Raw genomic sequence first — 21,614 nt, forward strand, 5'->3', positions numbered from 1 at the left:
GACTGTCCCCGGAAACGTCTGGTCACATTAACCAGAGCCATGTACAGAGAGTCGCGTGAACGGAAGTTCATATATTCATTACGGTAACGGTCCCAATGACAGATATGCACACAGTGACAACCAAAAACTACCGTTAGTGTCAGAAACATATGTTTATCACAGTAAGTAAACTAACTACTAACTGAGTCTAAGGGTAAGCAGCAATGTTTTAGACGTCTGAGATGTATAGTTACCTTTATCCTATTTTAGCTATTACATATCTGCTAACGGTATCTATCTAACTTGATAGCTAACTGTTGCGACATAGCAGTATAGATATATCGCTAGATATGATATCGCTAGATAGGCTATGTCATATTAATGTTAATGATTACAGTTTATAGTATTTTAAATTTACAGCAGTAAACTGGGTAGTTTCTGTCAGTCAAATTTAACGATAAGTAGCCTAACAGTTAACTGTCCTTTCACATATGCTGCCAGTTAAGGGTTATGGTGTTGCAAGTAAAGTCTGCGAACTAATTGGGAGCCTTTGAGTTCACACTCTTTGGCGTTCCCAGAGAAATATTCTGTCCCGGAATGGTGCCATTGCCCCATTACAGAATAGCTTCAATGGCTGGAACTGCCCGTTGGATCTATTCCAACCAATCAGATTTCACTTTCCTCCCCTGCAGCGCTCAGAAGCCTGGTTGAGTATTATTGTGAGGCTGTATTCATCTGCAGAGGGACAAAGGTTGAGAGAAGAACCAGCCGAAAGAAAAACGGAGGAAAATGTCTTTGCAGGTAATGCTATAACTCTATGCTGATCGGTATCGTTAACTGACACCTGCGTTGGGTGATGTCTAGGTTAAGCTTCTACGCGCCAGAACCCCGTGGCCTATTTATATACTGTAATTTAATATTTCAGATATCTTATCTAGTAGTGTAATAGTCTATATGTCAGTGTAGCAGTTGGTCATGAGAGAATAGACTATAAATAATTCACAGAGGAACCAGATTACGTAGGTTAAACCTCATTTGAATCACAGTTGAAGCATGCAGTATTGTCAGCAAAAACAAGAAAATAGGCATAACCAGTTGCCACATTGCACAACCCTAATTTTGATTGCGTTTCACAATTCAACGATGCTTTTAGATATACCCTTTATTAGAAACAAATAACGTTGACTGTGTGGTGATTACGGACGGTTCGTTCGCACGATGTTCATGTGCACGCGCATTTCATCAGCAGCACCGGCTGAAGTTGTTGAGCAACGCGGACTTTGTAGTGACCTGGGATGAAATCATGCAATTTCCTATGTGAGAGAGCATAGAGTATTCATACGAAATTTAAGCACGTCGAAGTTAAATCTAACAATAGTGTGTAAAGTCAGTTACATCACACAGTAGGCATACAGAATGCCTGGGAGGGAGATTAGAAATACCGGTTTTAAATTCCTCAACATTATGCCGTCAAAACGCATCTCATTTGCCCTCCAGATTGTCTAATTATTATAAAACAGTTTCAAGTAAATACAAAATAATTTTAGGTCACTGTTAAGTAGACTTGTGTTTTAAACTTGGCACGCCAACTTACTAAAAAGGCATTAAGGGGTTAGGTTTCAAAGAAAGGGGTCTTAAGGACTGTTATAGTGCATGGGAAATTTGTCACTTGAAACTTCCATTCTGAAGATGTGATAAACTTGTCTTTCCTGTAGGCAGAATTTGAGCAGCATGCTGACGACGTAAAGAAAGCCAAGACCAGGCCAGCGGACCAGGAGCTTCTGGATATGTATGGCCTCTACAAGCAAGCTACAGTCGGGGACGTAAACATTGGTAAATGCATTCCCAGTCATTCGATGAAAGATAGATCCTTCACAGCATACTAAAATCTTTCTTTCTTTTGTCTTTAGCCAGACCTGGAATGTTGGACCTGAAGGGGAAAGCCAAATGGGACGCATGGGATTCCAGGAAAGGTAAATGCCATTTCAGGGACAGTATCTAAACGTAATGAGGATGACATGCCCTTCATTCTTGGTTGGTTTTCCGGGTTTTTAAGGTTGTGCATTATATTTTCTTTACCACAGCTATCTGTCAAAAGAACCCTTTGACTAATTTACAAGAACTGGTGCCAGTTGAGATCAGTGTAGGGACAGTGTTTTTGTTTTACAGGATTTTTTCCCCCAGTTTTTGTCCATTCTGTTCTTGTTTCAGTGATGTTTCTCATTTTCTGTGTTAGGAGTTTAATGTGTTTGCCTGAAGGTCAGAGAATTATAATTAGTCATTTAGGAATATTCACTTCTAAGCATTAGGTCATATTTTAGACCTGCAGCGTTCTTTCTGAATCGTATCAGAGTTTATTAACTTATGACTGCATTTGTGAAGAAATGCTGATGTGCAAGTAACCATCCTTATCAGCACTCAAGCTATGTTCCATTATTATTTCAGGTATGTCTAAAGAGGATGCCATGACTGCTTACATCAAGTTGGCCAAGGAGGTCATTGCCAAGTACGGCATGTGATGACAGAAATCTGATGTATAGTGACATTTAGAATTAAGAAGTGCAATAGAGAAGAAATGCATTTATTGAAGGCTCCCTTTTTTACTTTCAGTGTTGCATTAACCCTGACTTCATGTATCTGTCATTTTATTTTAATACTTGCACACAAATGTCTCTGATCATTTCAGTCATGCACAATTTGTTTATGTAACTGATCAACTGATTGGTTTAATAAATTCTTTTAATTTAGAAGCAGTTTGTCTGTCTTGTATGTGTATGAGTATATTAATTCATGTTTGTTCATCATGTTTTATACTTCGTTGTTATTAAGGAATGACAGAGGGTTAGAGGGACAGACAAGAGGGGACTTTTGGATTTGCAGTGTAGGATGTGTGAGTGTGTATGTATAAGAAAGTGTGTGTATGTGTGTAGGTATGAATGTGTTAGCCTGAAAATTGGGTCCAAAGTTAAGACAGACAGACTAGTTAAACAAAGGATTTTAAATTTAAATGTCAGACAAGATATCAAGACTTATTGCAACCAATCACCATGAGCTTGTACTTATTTGGAGATAGAAGGTATAAATATATTGCTCACATCATAGCAAGAATGATAGGAAATAAATGTAATTTGCTGATGAGATGCTTGTCAAAGAGCATTGGTTCACATCTGAAACCAAGGCTAGGAAATAGTATAAAAGTTTAGTGACACAGTTGAATATTCAAGATACTCCCTGAATATCCATTGGTCTATGTCTTGCTAACAATCTCTGCTGGCTTGATGAAATAAAATAAAACTTGTCTGTGTATCTTAAATTGGAATTATTGTCTGTGTCTCAAACTCTGGAACAAAATATAAAACACTCAAAGGAGACAAAAAAAGCCAACACTTTACAAAGAAATCATTATGTTATTCAGAGTGGTAAAATACAGGTTTACAAAAGCATTTAACCATTTTTAAAATCATATCTTTTGAAACGTATCAAAAATAGTCAACTTTGAAGTGGCCTGTGTAGTGTGTAGCTTTTTATCATACTTCGTAGAAATAGACCTTGTGATGCAACACTGTATCCAGTGAACAGCACAATAGCCTTGGCTCTGCTAGTGGGCACAGATTCACAAACACAAGCACCCCTTTGTACTCATTAGGCAAGAATCCAACTGGGAATATGCGACCCAAACACAGCTGGGGGAAGCTAGTGGGATGGAGGTACAAAATTGGGATCAACAGCCCGCTGTTCCATGCAGTGCTGCACTGTAAGTGGTTTGCTTGTGTCATAGGCATAGCTCTTCCCTCATTAATGTCTTGGGTATTTTTTAAGTCTTGCAAATGCAAAATGAAACAAAGGATTTTTCGAATGCTTAGACTCAACAGCACCTTAGGGGCTGGTTTAACAAGTGTAGTCCAACAATAAGAAAATGATATTTAAACGCCCCTGTAGCCTACCACAGAGTAACTAGAGCATCTGGGCAATCTCAAATTTACCCCAAATGTAAGACACGCAAGCTAACATGAGTCGAAATGATAGTGTGAATAACTATATAAGGTCGCAATCAGAAGAGGGATAGGAATTCATACACAGTGTGGACATGCGCAATGTCATATCTTCCGGTTTCAAGCGAGTTGGACTGTAAACTGGGGGAAAGGTAACTGAAGTCTCAGACCGGCGTCAAGTTATCCGTCACTTTTTAAGTCGCTGCTATTCTCATGTTTACGGTGTCCATTGACTTCCATTCATTTTATTTGCAGTTAATCGCGCAAATACCCCTTTTCACACCGTTGGTAAAATACATGCACACTTTTATAATACACCACCACGCCTGCAAGATGTATACACAAAGAATGAGCTAAATGTACTGTATTGTAGAGAAATTTCCCTTTAAATCCAACCCCGGTCTGAAGCCCTTAGGCTCTGACATTTACTCCCTCGCTCGAATGGGAAGCATAATACATAGCCTACCACACATGAAAGATGTGTACTCAAAGAATTAACAAAATCTTCTGTCGCAGTTTACAAAAACCTTGGTTTAAAACTCCTACCCTTCTATTAAAAGGTCACTGTGTTTGATATCACAGTAGATACAGCAATATATATACATTTATTATATTAATATATATATACATCATTTCTCAAAATAGTATTTTAATAATAATAACAATAATAATTTGTTCATTTTTGTCAATACATCTTTCAGGTGTGGTAGTATTATAAAATTGCCATGGTGTGTAGACTATGCATCAATTAAGCAATAAGCCCCAAGAGGCCGTGTCGCTTCGCGTCGTGCCTAACAACTCCCCTTACCTGTTCTAAAATCAGCGCAAAACACGGACTCGCGGGACTTATTGCTTTTCTTTTTTGTAATGTCTTTCTTTCTTTGAAATATTCCATGCGCAGTAATATGGAATGTTATCATAGAATGTTATGAGGACAACTGGAGAGGTAATGCTGGATTTTACAACGGCATAGAACGCGGTTTAGCCAATCACAATCAAGGATTGGAACAATCAGTTTTAGAATGCTTGTTCTTCAACAGAGGGCGCAGAATCTCGCAGTCGACTTTTAGAGAGTCAGAGTTTTAAACCAAAAGTTAACATAACTGCGACATTAGATTTTGTTCGTTCTTTGTGTACACACCTTTCAAGTATGGTAGTGTTTTATACAAGTGAAATGGTGCATGTATTTGGTCAAAGGCGTTAATTTGGGCATTTGTGAGAGTCAATTGACACCGTAAACATAAGAATAGCGGGGATCAAAAAGTGACGACTAGCTTGACGCCGGTGAGTCTCAGAGGCTGCATCTGGTATGACTTTATTTGTGTGCACACCGCTCACTTTCCCTGCATAACAAATCAGTCGAACACAACAAAAAAAGAAGCTTTAAGGCAGCAGACTTTAAGGCAGTATAACTTCGAACTAAGGAACTATTTTCGGAACCAGCAGAGGTGAGCTTGCTTTTCTTTGGTTTGTAACCTATTCACATCGTACTCTGCTGTAAGTCGAGTCTGACTGACCTATATTTTTGAAAGGGAAATTATTTTGTTATATAGGTTAAGTTGTCCACACGTGTTCAAACGGTTGATACAGGCCCATTCAGGATTAAGTCTACTTTCCATCTAAAAAAAAGTGTGAATGGGTGAACTTAAAGCATTGACATAGCTAGCAGTCTTCAGATATGGTAAATAATGACGTTGCTGTTGTTGCAGAGTGTCACGTATCTGAGCCTATAGCTAGCTTACCTCAAGAGGAATTTAGTTTGTTGCACCGCTCACTTTTCATGGCTCAGTGAGTGCAAACCGTCTTAGAAACTTCCACTCTTAACTCGTAATTTTCATTTTTGACCGTTGACAGGATGGACAATCAAGTGTTCGAATCCACGGCTGAACGCACGTTTCAGTTTCAGAATACCCTGCCTCCGCTCCCTGTGCCTTCGCTGGAGGGATCGCTAACCAAATACCTGGACGCAGGTGAAATATGATAATAATAATAATAATAATAATAATAAAACTTTATTTATATAGCACCTTTCATGCAAAAGAATGCAGCTCAAAGTGCTTTACAGCAAATACATAATATGCACAAAGAAATTACATGCACATAAAAATAGACATCAAAGAAACATAACTCAGATATAGTGCAAAAAAAATAAAATTATAATTATAATTATAGAGATATATTTAATCGAACCCCTTAATATCACCAGTAGAGATTTAAATTCAATTAAATTAAATTAAATTCAATTAAATTCAATTCAATTCAATTAAAAGTATTTATATATATATATATATATATAGTGCGAAGTGGTAGCTAGTTAAAGGCTAATGTGAAGAGGTACGTTTTTAGTTTTCTTTTAAAGATGTTAAGCGAGCTGGCTTCCCTGATGTCTATAGGCAGTATGTTCCATAGCACTGGAGCGTAATTGACAAATGCTGCGTCCCCGATTTTCTTACGGCTTTTGCTGGGAACCTCCAATAAACCAGCATTCGATGATCGCAGTGTTCTTCAGGGCAAGTATTTGACTAGGGAGTTTGCAATGTAACTTGGTCCTAGCCCATTAAGGGCTTTGTATATTAGGAGAAGGACCTTAAAGTCAATTCTAAAAGTTACTGGAAGCCAGTGCAGAGCAGCTAAAACTGATGATAGCAGGTCATGAGGCTGTGGTCGGCCAGCCCCACGGAGTTTATTGCGTTCTTGTTTTTGTCAGGCTAGGAGATTTGATCAATGTTTCATAGAAAATAAGTAGAAGGAGCAAATCATTGGTTTGGCATCATCCTTGAGATCATAACAATGTAAGAAGGACATAGTTTTGTAAGTTGTCTTAGTTTTTTTGTCTCACTCCTCTTAAACGTAAATGTTTTAGTGAGACCTTTCACAACTGAAGAAGAGTTCCAGAAAACTGCAGCCATAGTGAAGCGGTTTGGTGAGGGTGTTGGTCGCGAACTACATCAGAGACTGCTTCAAAGAGCCAAGAGTCGGCGGAACTGGGTAACTACCTACAGATTCTCGGCTCCAGATCTCTTCTCAATTTGTCCAACTGATAAAAAAAATGATTGACAAAAGCCATGTCCCCGAATGCCTCTGGACTGTGTTGAGAGGTTGTTAGCCTTATGTCAATTTTGTAGGTTTACACTTGCCCACTAGAGATAAGATTTTTTTATTTTTTTATCTCTACCCTACCCCCTCAGCACTTCTCTCATGCACTCCGTTACTGATTATTGTTCGCTTTATCTTAGCGCCTTGTAAACCTTTTCAATGCTTATAGCGCGCTTCTCTCTCCTTCTCTCTTTCACGCCCCACCCTCAGCTGGAAGACTGGTGGCTGAACTCGGCGTACCTGGAGCTACGCATGCCCTCCCAGCTCCATGTGAACTTCGGGGGTCCGGCGCCCTACCTGGAGCACTGCTGGCCCCCCTGTGAGGGTACTCAGCTGGAGCGCTCCAGCATCAGTCTCTGGCACAACCTGCAGTACTGGGACCTTATTCGCACGTAAGGAGGCTAGGTGTCGGAGTGTCTGTGTTGGGCTGGGTTCCCTTTTGTAAATGTTTACATGTTCATTCAGACACTGTACTGACTGAAAGGCAACCCGCTCTAGGACACAGCTCCATGCATTACTCAAAATGTGTTGGTTTGAAGGGCTTTTATGAAAATGTCATTGGCCAGTGCTTAATGTTTTCTTGTTGTTTGTTGGTTCAGAGAAAGGCTAGCTATCCACAAGTCGGGCAGCACGGCCTTCGACATGGATCAGTTCCGCATGCTCTTCAATACATGCAAGGTGCCGGGCATCACCAAGGATACGATTGTCAACTACTTCCGAACAGGTAGAGCTATGTTGTTTATCATGCAGTCTCATGAAGCTGTTTGGCACTGTGTGTAACGGCGTGTAATTTGTAATGTGGTCTGTGCCTTGTAGAGAGTGAGGGTCCATGCCCTTCACATTTAGTGGTGATGTGTCGCGGGAGGTTTTTCACTTTTGATGTTCTGTGCGATGGTCATATCCTCACCCCACCCGAACTCCTGAGGTAAGCAAACCGGCCCCATGTTGCAGTGAGTGACACTGTCGTCCTGATTTAGTTCACAGATATGACATGCAAAGCAGTTCCGATGTTTTGCACAGAATTTGCAGAAGTTGTAAATGATATGCTCTTACTCAATTCAAAATGAAACAACAAAAAAAAACGCTTGACTTATTTTCAGTTTCGTGAGCCCTATGAATCACTAGATCTTAGATCCTGGAACCAGAATATACATTCAGAAGGACTTTTTCAAGGGCACATAATGACATATCTCTGTTCTTACTTTTGTTATAAATGAGACCGTACTTTTGTTTCCTCTTGTTTCAGTGTATTTTTGGTTTAATGGCTATTTGACACCATGAAACGACTATCTTCTCCTTTTTCCTCTGTGTTGGCATGGAGACAGTACTGAACACACTGTAGCTTACTCAGTGAACGATGTTCGCTCTGAATGCCCAGTAGACTAACGGGCCTAACGTGTTCTGGTGGTTCCCCCCGCAGGCAGCTCACCCACATAAAGCAGAGCTGTGAGGGAGGGCCGGCCGGGGAGGGCGTGTCCGCTCTCACCACGGAGGAGAGGACCCGCTGGGCCAAGGTAAGAGTCTCCCCTCAGCCAGACCAATCCCAGAAGCCTCACGTCTGACCTGCATGGGATGACCACAGTAGGTCTGTCGTCACCTCCGATGAGCTGGCCACTTTTAATCCAGCTTATCCCATCAGGACCGCCGTGATGCTTATCCCATCAGAACAGTAGGTCTGTCCTCACCCAAGCAGACCTCCACAGCAACGCTTAGTAACCCAAGCTGGCTTTTTGTAAAGCTTATCCTATTAGAGCATCAAGGTTGCCCTTATCCAATTAAAATAACTCACAGGTGTCACAGATCTGAACCAGGAGAGTATTGTAGTAGTCGTAGTAGTAGCAGCAGTGTAGTAGTAGTGTAGTAGTAGTAGTAACAGTAGGAGTAGAAGTTGTAGCAGTAGTAGTTAATAGTAGAGTGTGTTAAGTTCTGTTTACTCAAGAGCATTCGATCTAGGCTTATTCGTTTGTTCATGTTCCTAGCATGCTAACACAATACCCAACCAGGCACAAGTGCCACATGCTAGGTATCCATTCAGAGGACAGGGATTCCAGGGGGTCTCAGAGGTCAAAGGTCTTAGCTGGAAATTGCACAGGAGGTGATGGACAGTGTATTATTCTGGCAAAGACATAACCCACAAACCCTTAATAATTGAATCATTTATTCTTTCATTATCATTTGTATTATGTCACCTCGTAGACAAGAGAGCACCTGATATCATTGGATCCAGCCAATGAGAGTATCCTGGAGGTCATTCAGAGCAGTATGTTCATCGTTTCCCTGGACGACTCCAAGCCTTATGCTACACGTGACGACTATTCACCGGTAACACAAACACACACACACACACACACACACAGCCAGTTACATCCAGAATCACTTGTATTAATGTTCTATGTTATTTGTTGTGATGTTACGTACAAAACATACAAATAGTCACATGTACACAGATTGGAGTATGGAATGAATGTTTTATGTTGTGATGTAGTTAACTGTACGTTTGTCATGGAACAATCAATCAAATAATCAAATCAGTAAAACCATACCAAGTTTTATGCCACACCCAAAACCTGCTTACAAACATGCATACATACATACAGTACATCTACCAATCAAACCAGTGTATAACATTAGTACGACTCCTAGTGTAACTCAGTCCTGGTGCTACAATACACACATATACCCTCATTTACCTTCACACTATTTTTAACAGGTTGGATTATATGGATTTGTATGTGTGGCTTGGAGGTCAGTTATTTAGAGGTTTTTGGCTCCATATCTTGTTGTTATTTATAGATCAGAGGTTGCCTTCACTGCCTGCACACACATACTAACACAAACACGAGTTCTCAACCCGCTGACAGAGAGTGTTGGAGAGTGTGTTTCTGAGGGTTAGGGTGTGTATGTAAAATCTCTCCAGTATAGTTTGCATAGATTTCTAAAACTGCTGTTACCCACTCCATCTGCTCACACCTCTTTCTTTCTGCTTTCTGTCTTTTTTTTCTGTCTGTCTAAAACCCCTAGATCACAGTGCAGGCTCTGATTGGTGACCCCACCATCCGCTGGGGTGATAAATCCTACAATTACCTCTGCTTTGCTGACGGCACCTTCGGATCCAACTGTGATGTGAGTCCCCTCACCGTCACACCACACTGTCACACACTGCCACCTCCATAAACACCAGGCTCCTCTGGAGTTTCTGCAGGCGATTGCTGATTTACTTAGGGAGCAGATTAAACTCTTCTGTCTGAAAAACGTCAGGTATCTCAATCGCGTTGTGTATAATGTAACACAAATGTCAGTGGTGAGGTCCAACAAACCATGTACATATTTTTCTGGGGTGCCACATCCTTAGTGTCATGATTATTGTATACTTGTGAAGATGTACAGTATATGTTAATAATGTTAACGATCTAACAACTGCCAAGCTATGACCGTATTCTGTGTGGATTTGAAAAGCAGGCTAGTTTTTTTCCTGTGTGTTTGACAGCATGCCCCCTATGACGCCATGATCCTCATCTCCCTCTGCTTCTACACGGACCAGAAGCTGAAGGCCTCTAACGGCAAATGGAAGGTGTGGACTAAAAGAGATGAGAATATATATTATTAATAATAATATAATAATAATATATTTTTTATGTAATAATGACATGAGGTTTTTCGAGTAAGTGATGTTTGTTTTCATGAATTTAGTGTGTGTGTGTGTGTGTGTGTGATGGGTCTGTGTCGTAGGGTTCAGAGGTCGTCCGAGAGCTGCCGCTCCCTGAGGAGCTGGTGTTCACCGTAGATGACCGCATCAGACAAGACATCCGCCTCGCCAAGGAGCAGTACTACAACACAGTGAGTTATGACAGCCACCCCAGCCGACTTTGACTTCCAGTCATGACTATCACTAGCCTGGATACCAGACCGAACTTAGCCCCGCCCACAATGTTTTTGGTTGGGAAGTTCGGTCTGGCATTACTCCATTGAGGAGAAATTATCTGCGGCTCGATATCGGCCGTACCAATCAAATTGTTAAGGCGGGCTTTATACGATGATGGACAGATGATCAACAGTAACGTAACCAACCACGTCACCAACACACAAGTTAAATTCGTTTTCAACAAACATGGCTGCCGCTGGAGAGCTGAAATGTATAGATTCGAGTCCATTTAGACATTGACAGTGCATTCATTTTGAAAGAGGAACAGAGAAACGCGATTAAGGCATTTGTCAATCGAAAAGATGTTTTTGCCTTCCTTCCTACGGGATCCGGTAAAAGTGTAATGTATCAGCTGCCCCTGGTTACATACTACGTTGTTCTGATTGGTTGTAGGTAACCAATTGAGCGAAGAGGCATTTTTTCTCCTGGTTCGGTTGAAACACGCCCCATAATCACAGCCCAATGGAGCAATATCAGACTCATATTCTGACTAGAATTATGAGTATGACATCGTCAGGCTAGACTATCACCATTAGGGCTGAACGATTTGGGAAAATAATCTAATTGCGATTATTTCCCCCAATATAGCGATTGTGATTTAATATGCGATTTTTAAAAAATGTTATCCTCTTTTTTTCCCTTAACAAAACGTAATGAATGATTTAAATATGACTAACACAATATTAGATACGTTTAGTGTAAAATATTCTTTCCCACATTTTACATTTTTATTTAACTGCTCATTACAGAAACAAGAACAACAAATAGGTGGCTTTGCCACTGTGCATTTAAGTAATTTAAACAAAGTAATTGTAAAAATAAACACAAGGCATGCACTTTTTAAACACTGTGCAAAATTTACCATCTTTTTTTTTTTAGACCACGTTGTAATCGCGGACGTTGCGGTTAGAAAATCGCGTTTTATCATATCGCGATTTAATCGCAAATGCAATTAATCGTTCAGCCCTAATCACCATGATTTAAACAGCTGAGGTTAACTTGGTGTTCCCCCACCCCCCATGCTAAAGACTCAGGATCTGCAAGCTGTGACCTACGCATTCACCTCATTTGGCAAAGCAGCCATCAAGAAGAGGAAACTCCACCCAGACACGTTTGTCCAGCTGGCCCTGCAGCTCGCCTACTACAGACTCCACCACAAGTAAGGGAAGCGCCCGGGGGATACACTGCTGGGGATACACTGCTTCTCTCTCTATCTCTCTTCAAAACAGTCTTTCTCCCTCTCTTTCCCTCTTGTGTCACTGTATAGCTGGAGTATAGTACACAGGCACTATAGATCCTGTACACAAGGGCCATCTCTTTGATCCCTTTCTTCTTCCTGAAGTGAAAGTGGAATAGAATGTAAGTAGGCCTTCTTGTCTTCTCTAACCTCTCGGGGGGTCTCTGGTCTCCAGGGTGGGGTGTTGCTATGAGACAGCCACCACGCGGAGGTTCTATCACGGCCGCACAGAGACCATGAGGCCCAGCACCACGGAGGCGCAGAGCTGGTGTCGGATCATGCTGGACCCTACAGCAAATGTACGCTTGACACGCACACACACACATACACGCACACACACACATACACACACACACACACACACACACAATTCAATTACATTACATTTGATTTATATAGCTCCATAACAATACAATTGTCTCAAGGTGCTCTACAGAGCCCAGCGCCTGAAACCCCCTTTAGAGCAAGCACTATGGCAACAGGGGCAAGAAAAAACTCCCTGTTAATCAGGAAGAAACCTTAAGCAGAACTGCGGCACATAAGGGGGGACACACACACACATTTACTTTACTGGACACTAGGGCAGGTGTATGTGACATACAAACACAGTATCTCAGTCCTCTTTTAGCTGGTGTAAGACCCTGCTGAAGGATGTGTGCTGCTCTCTGACCATGAGCTTTATGCTTTTAGGCAGAGGCAAAGAGAGGAGCACTGCAGAAAGCAGCTAACAAACACAACAAGCTCATGGCAGAGGCCCAGAATGGGAAGGGTACGTATGTCACGCCTCTGGGAATGTGCCCGTTCAGTTCTGTCACAAGGAAACACGTGCCGTTAGGCCCGTTACATGAGTCACTGTCTGGTCCTGATGAAACATGTTGTGCCGTTACATGAGTCACTGTCTGGTCCTGATGAAACATGTTGTGCCGTTACATGAGTCACTGTCTGGTCCTGATGAAACATGTTGTGCCGTTACATGAGTCACTGTCTGGTCCTGATGAAACATGTTGTGCCGTTACAAGAGTCACTGTCTGGTCCTGATGAAACATGTTGTGCCGTTACATGAGTCACTGTCTGGTCCTGATGAAACATGTTGTGCCGTTACAAGAGTCACTGTCTGGTCCTGATGAAAGCGTTCATCTCTCAGGTTTTGACAGACACCTGATGGGCCTGGGTCTGATCGCCAAGGAGGAGGGACTTCCTGTCCCAGAGTTGTTCAATGATCCTGTGTTCGCCAGGAGGTGAGTAACACACACACACACACACACACACACACACACTCACACACCATTTAGCCAAACCTCCTGCTATTTGCGTTAAACCTGTCATGTGTATGTGTGTGTAAGGTGAAAAAGTGATGTTAATTGTGTTAAACAAAATCCCATGTTTCTTGTAGTGGCGGAGGTGGAAACTTTGTTCTCTCTACCAGTCTGGTGGGTTACACCACAGTGCTCGGGGCTGTGGCCCCCATGGTGCCCCACGGCTATGGATGTTTCTATCAAATCCGTGACGACAGGTGGGTATTTTAAATGAATGAATGAAACAGTTAAATGATTAATACAGAAACTGAAACTCAAGAAATAAGTGTTATTTTAATCCCAGACATTGTCACTGACATATTCACCAGTCATCACATAGATAGATAGATAGATAGATAGATAGATAGATAGATAAATACTTTATTAATCCCGTGGGGAAATTCTGGTGTCTTGCAGCTCTCTCATATTTACAATAATTACAAACAATATATACAGACAATACAATACAATACAAACAAACAATACAATACAGTTATGTACAGTGTAGGATGTAGAATGTATAGTGCAAAACAGTGTAGTCATATAGTTATAGTTTTATGGCAGCTGGGACATGGATGGTACACCAACAAATTCACACATAAGCATGTTGAACTTGAGAACGACTCTGAATCTGTGACTGCAGCCGTTGGTACACGTGTGGTAAAACTTGTGGTGACGGATAAACATGCGGTGCCTTTAGCCAACATGCTAACCGTGTCTGTTTCTAGGATTGTGGCGTCGTGCACCGCCTGGAAGTCCTGCGCGGAGACGAACGCAGAGACTCTCTTCCACAGCCTCTCCACCTGCCTGCACGAGATGCTGCAGCTCAGCACCCCATCTCAGCTCTAGAGTGCCAACAGCGCTGGAGGTATTCTGCTCCGTACGCAGGTTACACCAGTCAGCCGTCACGTGTCTTCCCCACACAGCTTTTTACACACGGACATTGTGACATACATTTCATACCACACAATTATAACCATATAGGCTACATAGCATCACTTTGGTGCTTACAACAGCAGACTATAGCCGAAATACAGAGAGGAACTTGACGGCAAGTTCTTCTGTTTTGAACCGTCTCTGCACCGATTCTGGCACAATGCAATGTCCACCAAAACTAATCTGTAATCTCTTCCCAAGTGCTGCTTATTTGATCCACTACTCTATATGCAGCAGGTAAACCCTGCAAGCTCTTATCTGGGTCTTCCTGTGGTTACATGCAGTGCAGTGGCACCTTCTTGATCATTTCAGTGTATGCACACATCAATGCAATGCGCAAGCAACAGACACACAACTGACTACTTACTACTAACTCAACTAAAGGACGATGCATTCGTCGATGTTATATTCACGTTCTGTTTCTTTTGCACTAAACAACTGTTCTTCAATTGTTTTTTTTCCTTCCAAAGAATGATTTATTTTTTTCGTAGATATTTTGTACAATTGCTTTGATTTTTAATGTAACGGTATTTACACCTAAAAGTATTAATTGAGCTAATCTAGCCTTTCCAGCACTTGAATGAAAATGAATGTTAAGGGCTATATCTGAAAATTTCAGCAAATCTTTTTCTCAGTTTTCCCCCCCGGACATTAGCCACTTTGCAATGTAATGCAAACCTGAATGGCATTATAAGAAGTACTGAATGATCTGACCAGTCCACATAAAGTATACTCCATTGATAAAGTCTAGCAACCTAGACGTGTACTATATTTGAAGATGAAGGCTGGATGGTCTGTAGCAGGGTTTTGCAAAAGCAGGCAGTGTTAGGAATTGTGTCAACGTTAATGAATAAATAAATAAATAACAATATTGTAGGAAAAGAATATGCATTTTAATTATTATCTCAGTGAGTGTGGATGTAATGTTTATGTGAGATTTTATGTTTTGATTTCAGATCTACAGGACCTGACCTGTAAATAATGACATGTATGTATAGCAATGAAAGGTAGTTGATAGGAACCCGTGACCTTGGTGTATATAATTCCAGTTGTAGTGAATGCTGTGCTTGAATGGTTGATAATGCACAGAGTTTTAATAAACAAATAAATTCGTCTCCCTTGGGGATTGTCAGGTTTTATTTTGGAGGAACACGGTAAACAAACATGATGAATTGGTTGATTAGGTCTGAAAGTCCACACATGAAAATACACCTATCATGTGTCTTCTTGCTCCTGGCTAGTATTCATTAATTAGATTCAGATCTGCTTTGTGCTTTTTCTTTTCCAACCGCGTCATTGGAGCCTAAGACTAGACTGCCCCCTAAAGGCCAAGTACTATTATTCCACTTAAAATGTCTCTCAACATGTGCTCAATACAATGTTTCGCAAAGCTTTTTCAGTGGTACACAAACGTTTAACCTTTTTGTCAGAATTAATTAATTATTGGTTCCTCATCATGTGTATGTATGTGTGTGTGTGTGTATATGTATGTGTGTGTGTGTATATATATATATATATTTCATTCCTTTTCCTGCCTTGAGAAACAGTAATTGAGAGTATAGTAAAGGAATACAAATATTAATCTACACAACAAAGCACAACCTTTTAGGTTGTCTCCATTACACAACACAACACCACGCAGTAAAAGTAATGAAAAACATTTATTTAAAATAGTACAGTAAACAACATATAAAATGCATATCAGTGCAGCCTGACAGGATCAGCATTGATTGATTATCCATGGAGAGGCACAATTAATGTAAGACTGTAAGCATTCTTCCTCAGCATTTCTCTGTATGTGTTTTGTGCACTAAATGTGTCTTTGGTCCTAGAGAAGTCTGCCAATAAGGCATCTAATAATCAAATCAATAATCATAATGAAATAATGCCCTTGTGAGATTTATAGAGACATGTATGTGTTTGCACACACGCAAGGTAACCTGTATGTCAGAATAATAAATAATTCTCCTTTGGTCTCCTTTCTCTCTTTGGTGAAGCCAGTCATCACAACATCACAGAAAAGTTTAATCATTCAGAAAAAAAAGCCCAAATGTTAAAAGTAGATGTACTAATCCAAAATCGGTTTGCAGTATGACATTTGATTTGGGTACAGTACTGCAGACTAGAGTGATCGCCAGCTACCTCTCCTGCTGCTCAGTACAGTAGCTATGTCAAGTTTAAAGGCATATGCACAGGCACTATTTTATCAGTAGGTCTCTGAGAGTGGCTCCTCACTGCTCAGTAAGCACTTTTGGTCACGGTTCAGCACATTGGTTTGCAATCAATACCGAGTGAGACCTGAGGCTGTGGACTCGTCCAGGCTTTCTACCCCTCCGTCCTTCAGCACACTCTTTGTGGACATGTTTTTAAATGTACAATGACTTATCCTAGACATGGTGAGGGTATGCATGTATCATTAATGGCAATTGAGGGAGAGGACATACACACACTCTCACGCAGACACATAGACACACACATATACTCCTTTCTCTCTCAGCCATCACTGTTTATGTCCCATCTGGGAGGTGACCAGATGGTAGTAAACACCCTGCTTGCCGAGCAGCTGCTGGTGTGTGCCCTTCTCCACGACAACGCCATTCTGGAACACGGCAATGCAGTCGGCGTTCTGGATGGTGGAGAGGCGGTGGGCCACCACGATGCACGTGCGACCCTCGCGGGCCTTGTCCAGCGCCTCCTGCACTATCTGCTCCCGGACACGAGCGCAGGAGGAGGGAGAGTAGGGGAGAGGAGGGCAGAGGAGAGGGGAAGTGAGGTAGAGGTGAGTGAGACGATCATTATGTACAGTGGGGAATATATAAGTCAAGGGGAATTAAAATATATATACGGTGCACATCCTTTAAGCAGTCTTAATTCTGCTGTGGAAAAAATTGGAAAAAAGAGAGACTTAATCATTTAAATAATATTTTCCATGCTTCCATTACTAGGTGTTTGTTAGTGTGTATAAGTGAAGTTACATGTGCTTGTGTTTGTGTATACAGCTATGTCTGTGTTCATCCGTAATCATGTGCAGTATGGTTGTGTGTGTGTGTGAGTGTGTGAGTGTGAGTGTGAGTGTGAGTGTGAGTGTGAGTGTGTGTGTGTGTGTGTGTGTGTGTGTGTGTGTGTGTGTGTGTGTGTGTGTGAGTGTGTGTGTGTGTGTGTGCGCTTAGCACCTTCTCGCTCTCCGTGTCCAGTGCAGATGTGGCCTCATCCAGCAGCAGTAGTTTGGGGTTGCGGACGATCGCCCTGGCGATGGCAATGCGCTGCTTTTGACCCCCCGACAACTGAGTTCCCTTATCCCCTGCTTGTGTCTGGTACTTCTGTTACCATAGAAACACAGAACGCAACACCCTCATCAGCATCGCACACCAACATCACATCACATCTGTGCCAGATGAGCACACAGTCTACAAATGTGTGTGTGTGTATGTGTGTGTGTGTGCGTGCGTGTGTGTGCATCCGTGCGCGTGTGTGTGTGTACCTCTGGCAGCCCCTCTATGAAGGAGTGTATGTTTGCAGCCTTGGCTGCTTGCTCAATCTCCTCCTGTGCGACGACGCGGCTGTTGTCGCCGTAAGCGATGTTCTCGGCCAGGCTGCAGTCGAACAGGACGGGCTCCTGGGACACGATGCCCATCTGAGCGCGCAGCCAGTGGATGTTGAGCTGGCGCGAGTCGTTCTCGTCTAACCTCTGCGAAGAAGAGAACAGACAAGCTCAGAGTGAGTCTTCCTCGCCCTCTAGTGCAGCATCGACTGCTGTGTGGGGGAGCAGAGGTGTGTTTGTAAACAAACAACAGTCCTCCATGTCAACAAGGGATTAAAACAGTTCCGGTGTCACTTCATTGTTTATGTCACACTTCGTTACTGACTCTCACTCTTACTGTGTTGCACCAGCATCAAACAGTGTGGTTAAAGTTGTTTACACATGATGAACTTAAATCCTAAGATAAACACGTGTTTAGCATAGCAGTTTCACAAGACAAGTGTGTGTGTGTGTGTGAGATTATATACATGTGTGTGTCTGTGTACACTATTGTTAGACTGTGTATACAGTACCAGTCAAAAGTTTGGACACACCTTCTCATTTTCTGAGAAGTGTTTTCTTTACTTTTATTATTTTCTACATGGTAGATAACACTTTTTTTGTTTAGTACATCATTCCATAGTATGTGTTCTTTCGTAGTTTAAATTTCTTCAGTATTAATCTACAATGTAGAAAATAATAAAAGTAAAGAAAACACTTCTCAGAAAATGAAAAGGTGTGTCCAAACTTTTGACTGGTACTGTATGTGTCTGCATGTGTGCGTATTTAGTATATGCATCTGTAGTAAGTGTGAATGGATGCGTGTGCAGTCTGCGCTCACCACTGTGCCGTGCATTGGGTCATAGAAGCGCTCCAGGAGTTGGATAGTGGTGCTCTTGCCGCAGCCACTGCTGCCCACCAGAGCGATGGTTTGGCCCTTACGTGCCCGCAGACGCAGACCCTTCAGCACCGTCACGTCCGGCCGGGATGGGTAGTTGAAGTGCACGTCCTCAAAAGTCACGTTGCCCTCAAAGTTATCCTAAATAGACAGAGAGTAGGACAGTCAGCTACATCATAAGAAGTATGGAGTTAAGGCAGTTCATTTTTGTTCTGGATATAGTTCTAGGGAGTTAAGCTCTCAGCTCTCCTCAATGGTTGTCTTTCCTTGATTTGACCACTAGAGGGCCACGGCTCTATTTGCTATCTTTCCTGGTATGGCTTTTCACACCACTGTAGTGATGTCACATTTAACTGATTTTTACTGAAAGTTTTCAAAAAATATGAATGCTGAAAATATCATTTAAAAGCTTTACGTGATTTACACTGTTCAGCTGAGGGGCTAAATGTATTTGGCTATGGTATATTCTTCACTGTGGCTTTTGATCAAACTGAATTGGATTCCAGAGGGACAAACCAAGACCAGGCAGCAACATTACATCATTACATCTCATTACAAGAGAGAGAGAGAAAAAGAGAGAGAGTGTGTGTGTGTGTTGTACCGGTTGCTCCCCTTCCTCCGAGGAGTTGTCGATGGCAGGCTCCTTATCGACGAGCATCTTGATGTGCGAGGCAGACATTTTGGCTTTAGCATAGTTGGGTGTGAAAGAGTTTGCCTCTCCTACTGCCATGGCTCCGTATATCACAGCTGAGATGACCCTGAGGACCGGACAGGGGCAGAAGCATGAGACCAGACAGAAACAAGCAGGAGATTGATGAGATGAGAAGGACAGACCAATTCCTATTAAATTCTGTTATTCAAGGACAGATGTTCAATTCTGTTACTCAATTCAATTCGATAGTTTGATTATCACAACATTTTGATGAAAAAAAAAATTAAACAAAACTTTCAGTTCCCCTCTGCCTCTCCCCAGCATATCTGCATCTCCAGAAGGCTTAGCACTTAGCATCATCAGTGCCACACATTATCACACACGAGTAGCTTAAAGCTGGCATCAATCAAAGCAAGGGCAGAATAATTTAGCCATCCTTCAAAGCCTAGAACATTAGCTGCCTACTGACTGCTAATGCCAGATAAGAGAGTGGACAGTCACCATGTGTGCAAGTGTCACCTCTGTCAGTGACAGATTGCTGAGCGTTCCTGTAATTTGCAGCCTCAGGTTATCACTCTCACTCACCTGAAAGCCAATCACGTCTACAACTACCTGCCACCTTCCTCTGTTGTCATACTGAGCAGGCCCTGTGGTTGTCATGACATCAACTGCCATCAGTTTGTCCCTTAGACTGTTTTGACCTATAGCATCCTTTTGTTGTCTAATTATTAACCGTCTCCCAGGCGAGATCTGACCTTTGCTCTGCCCATTCTCCACATTCCTGCCTAGTGTGAGACTAGGAACTGAATAGCCAAATGTACCTGTGTGTGTGTGTGTGTGTGTATGAGAGTGTCTGTGTGTGTGTGTGTGTGTGTGTGTGTGTGTGTGTGTGTGTGTGTGTGTGTGTGTGTGTGTGTGTGTGTGTGTGTGTGTGTGTGTGTGTATGTGTATGTGTGTGTGTGTGTGTGTGTGTGTGTGTGCGTGTGCGTGTGCATGTGCATGTGTGTGCGTGAGAGAGAGAGAGTGGGTGTGCATGTGTGTGTGCGTGAGAGAGACAGAGAGAATGGGTGTGTCTGTCCGCCACTTCAGATACACTCAACGGATTTATTCTCACTTGACTTGACAATAAGAGATCAAGAAGCTCAAGACTGGAGCCTCTGTTTGTTGAAATAGCTTGTGTGTACCATGTGTGCACCCTCATTATGCTCCAAACCAACAGAGGCTAAAATTTGTATTTGTATATAAAGTCAAGCCTGTGGTTAAGGGGTGACCATGATAGAGCACCCTATGGTGGCTGGTTACTGAAGGCGCTTGACAAAGCTGCTCAATCCTCTTCACAATGACATTTGAAAAACATTGCTACCATATCTGACAATCTGGAGAACCCTTGACCTGACCTGACCTGACCTGATCTGACTCCCTGTTTGTGAATGGGGCGAACTTACAGGAAGACTCCCTCAAAGGTCATCTGACCCTGCTCGATGAGCCAGGAACCCAATTTGAAGCAGCCGGCGTAGGCAAAGTAGATCATGGCCTGGGAGAAGGAGAAGGTGAACCCAAAAACATGGGCCTTCTTCACAGAGTTCCTGAGGGATGACAGAGAGAGAGAGAGAGAGAGAGAGAGAGAGAGAGAGAGAGAGAGAGAGAGAGAACGTTCAGGTGCTGTTAATTAATGCCTGAAGGACATTAAGATAAGAGGATGCATCAAACTTATCTCCAACTTGTTATTCAACTTGTCTTATGTGGAAAGTCTTAAGGATCCACACTCAGGGATCTATTTAAACACATTTGATCACACGCATTGCACAGTTAAAACACCATGATTTGTTTGTAGGATTGTGCGATGGATACCCACTTGTATGGGACAACAAGGTTCTCCTGATAGAGAGCCTCAAACTTATTTTCCCGCGTTAGGGACACCACTGTGCGGATGTTATCTATGGCCTCAGTAGCGATCTGTAAGGCAGAACAGACGAGGAAACAGTGAAACAGTTAGTTCTTTCACACCCCCAGCAATGATCTTGAGCTGCTTACGTTTACACAACCACAACTTTAGCATTAGCATTTTTGTCCTTCACAAGGACAGT

General features: G+C 42.1%; 3 protein-coding genes across 9 annotated transcripts in view; 2 read left to right on the forward strand and 1 right to left on the reverse strand.

Annotated features, from left to right (window-relative positions):
- The first annotated feature begins 36 nt into the window (after positions 1–36).
- Positions 37–2,729, forward strand: acbd7 (acyl-CoA binding domain containing 7). The gene is made up of 5 exons (XM_012818131.3): positions 37–161; positions 672–780; positions 1,695–1,812; positions 1,890–1,952; positions 2,425–2,729. Exons 2-5 carry the CDS (start codon positions 769–771, stop codon positions 2,496–2,498), a joined length of 267 nt encoding a protein of 88 aa, XP_012673585.1. The 5' UTR covers positions 37–161; positions 672–768; the 3' UTR covers positions 2,499–2,729.
- Positions 2,730–5,145: 2,416 nt separating this feature from the next.
- Positions 5,146–15,572, forward strand: crot (carnitine O-octanoyltransferase). 2 transcript variants are annotated; one of them, XM_031576609.2, is made up of 18 exons: positions 5,146–5,419; positions 5,826–5,941; positions 6,835–6,959; positions 7,278–7,459; positions 7,667–7,791; positions 7,884–7,992; positions 8,488–8,581; positions 9,264–9,389; positions 10,089–10,190; positions 10,555–10,638; positions 10,797–10,904; positions 12,018–12,148; positions 12,402–12,525; positions 12,917–12,995; positions 13,371–13,464; positions 13,620–13,739; positions 14,250–14,389; positions 15,414–15,572. In XM_031576609.2, exons 2-17 carry the CDS (start codon positions 5,827–5,829, stop codon positions 14,368–14,370), a joined length of 1,839 nt encoding a protein of 612 aa, XP_031432469.1. In that variant the 5' UTR covers positions 5,146–5,419; position 5,826; the 3' UTR covers positions 14,371–14,389; positions 15,414–15,572. The 2 variants fall into 2 exon arrangements, with proteins under 2 accessions (XP_031432469.1, XP_012673584.1); XM_012818130.3 differs by having other exon boundaries at positions 5,149–5,419; positions 14,250–15,572.
- A 527-nt stretch (positions 15,573–16,099) lies between these two features.
- The window catches only part of abcb4 (ATP-binding cassette, sub-family B (MDR/TAP), member 4), a 19,397-nt gene continuing 13,882 nt past the window's right edge, over positions 16,100–21,614 (reverse strand). For all 6 annotated transcript variants that reach the window (XM_031576606.1, XM_031576607.2, XM_031576608.1 and 3 more), the window contains 7 exons: positions 21,383–21,483; positions 20,973–21,113; positions 19,477–19,633; positions 18,819–19,016; positions 17,939–18,145; positions 17,631–17,777; positions 16,100–17,161 (listed from right to left, as the gene is read on the reverse strand). In XM_031576606.1, the coding sequence (XP_031432466.1) occupies positions 16,958–17,161; positions 17,631–17,777; positions 17,939–18,145; positions 18,819–19,016; positions 19,477–19,633; positions 20,973–21,113; positions 21,383–21,483 (1,155 nt within the window). In that variant the 3' untranslated portion in view covers positions 16,100–16,957. The remainder of the gene's footprint in view (positions 17,162–17,630; positions 17,778–17,938; positions 18,146–18,818; positions 19,017–19,476; positions 19,634–20,972; positions 21,114–21,382; positions 21,484–21,614) is intronic.

Source organism: Clupea harengus, chromosome 11 (genome assembly GCF_900700415.2).
Source record: "Clupea harengus chromosome 11, Ch_v2.0.2, whole genome shotgun sequence".
In the NCBI taxonomy this organism is placed as follows: Eukaryota; Metazoa; Chordata; class Actinopteri; order Clupeiformes; family Clupeidae; genus Clupea; species Clupea harengus.

What these genes read in the sequence shown, in the direction of transcription:
- acbd7 (XM_012818131.3), top strand. An exon ending in AGTCGGGGACGTAAACATTG is followed by an intron (nt 1,813 to 1,889) that starts GTAAATGCATTC and finishes TTTTGTCTTTAG; the next exon opens with CCAGACCTGGAATGTTGGAC. An exon ending in CGCATGGGATTCCAGGAAAG is followed by an intron (nt 1,953 to 2,424) that starts GTAAATGCCATT and finishes TTATTATTTCAG; the next exon opens with GTATGTCTAAAGAGGATGCC.
- crot (XM_031576609.2), top strand. Translation starts at nt 5,827, where the DNA reads ATGGACAATCAAGTGTTCGAATCCACGGCTGAACGCACGTTTCAGTTT. An exon ending in CCTCTAACGGCAAATGGAAG is followed by an intron (nt 10,639 to 10,796) that starts GTGTGGACTAAA and finishes TCTGTGTCGTAG; the next exon opens with GGTTCAGAGGTCGTCCGAGA. An exon ending in AGAGGCCCAGAATGGGAAGG is followed by an intron (nt 12,996 to 13,370) that starts GTACGTATGTCA and finishes TTCATCTCTCAG; the next exon opens with GTTTTGACAGACACCTGATG.